The sequence below is a fragment of the Lottia gigantea genome (assembly GCF_000327385.1).
Source record: "Lottia gigantea unplaced genomic scaffold LOTGIsca_1913, whole genome shotgun sequence".
In the NCBI taxonomy this organism is placed as follows: Eukaryota; Metazoa; Mollusca; class Gastropoda; family Lottiidae; genus Lottia; species Lottia gigantea.
The window spans coordinates 1-1266 of NW_008708363.1; the positions used below are offsets into that span (position 1 = coordinate 1).

General features: G+C 33.8%; 1 protein-coding gene across 1 annotated transcript; it reads right to left on the reverse strand.

Annotated features, from left to right (window-relative positions):
* Nucleotides 1–39: 39 nt before the first annotated feature.
* Nucleotides 40–297, reverse strand: LOTGIDRAFT_70416 (hypothetical protein; the record flags this gene model as incomplete). The annotated part of the gene is made up of 1 exon (XM_009052931.1): nucleotides 40–297. A coding segment is annotated over one exon (258 nt), but the record flags the coding sequence as incomplete, so codon positions are not given.
* Between the last annotated feature and the right edge of the window lie 969 nt (nucleotides 298–1266).

Consider the following 1266-nt stretch of genomic DNA (forward strand, 5'->3'; position numbering starts at 1 on the left):
TGTTGAGTAGATATTTCCAGGGTTTGCCCTGGTTTAATGATCCTTCATACAGTTAAGATCAGCCTGAAGACGAGAGAAGCTCGCATACGTCACATTTTCAGTTTTGGATACTATAAATACATTCTCGAAACAATCGACTAATTTCTGAACTGACTCGTGATAGCTGGGAGGGGAAAATCCATCCACATGGACACAATAATAGTTCTGTGGTCTGTATATAGCTCTGAGTAAAAATTCCGATTGGATGAAATCTTTATGGAGTAAAATATTATAAGCGATGGGAAAGTTGCGTTCTTCTTCACATATTGAATAGTCATCATAACCGTAAACTTTTCGAAATTCTGAACAATTCAAATTTTGAATTGATGACTTATACCGGACTTTCGCTTTTACTGCTCTTTTAGTTTCGTTCTTGTTTCCATGAATAAAAGCAGAACAGTTCCAGTCGGTTACTCGGAACGAGTGATTTACAGAGGTCCTGGCTTGAGAATGTATTCCAGCTAGGCCAATATCTAATACGGTCCCTGATTTTATCTTCAAGCCTCCAAAATCAACAAATGAATAAATTGTGAACCCAACAAACCCCAGGGTAATCAATATCGTTCGATGAAACCATTTTGTAATCAAAAGTAACATGGCGCCTTATTCCTATAATTCACACAAATAACTTTGTTTCGTTTTAAATCAATGCTAAGTCACAAATTATTCACAATTAGTAATTATCTATCAGTTCCATTAACAAAGTCAAGTTTCTAACTATAAAATATACCAATTTAAACAACATATATATGCAGTGTAATATCGTCTCGGAATTCTGATACAAAATGAAAAATATCGACAGTCCAATATTTCGTTTTTATCATTAGTAACAGGTGGACGGCCTCTGAACAAGATGTTGACTTCAGTACTTTACAATGTCCTTAAAGGGACAGATTCGCTAATCTTTTTGACCAATCATACGTTCTCAGAAACGGGATTTGTTTTAGCTAAGCCAAATAGTAATAGTGTTCACAGCTCACAGTAGAAATTTGCCGCGTTTGAAACGACGACTCAGTCAACTTAAGATGATATATAGAAAATACATATATAGAAATAGTGAGTGAAATTCATATTTTGAGATATATTTTAAGGAATTAATACAGAATTAAAATTTCTGTATAGACTATTAACATATTTTCAACATTTTCAAGACTCTTCTGGTTTTCTAAACTTGCAAATCGATGCTATCAGTGTGTACGATACACATTTTTTTTTAGAAAACCTCTT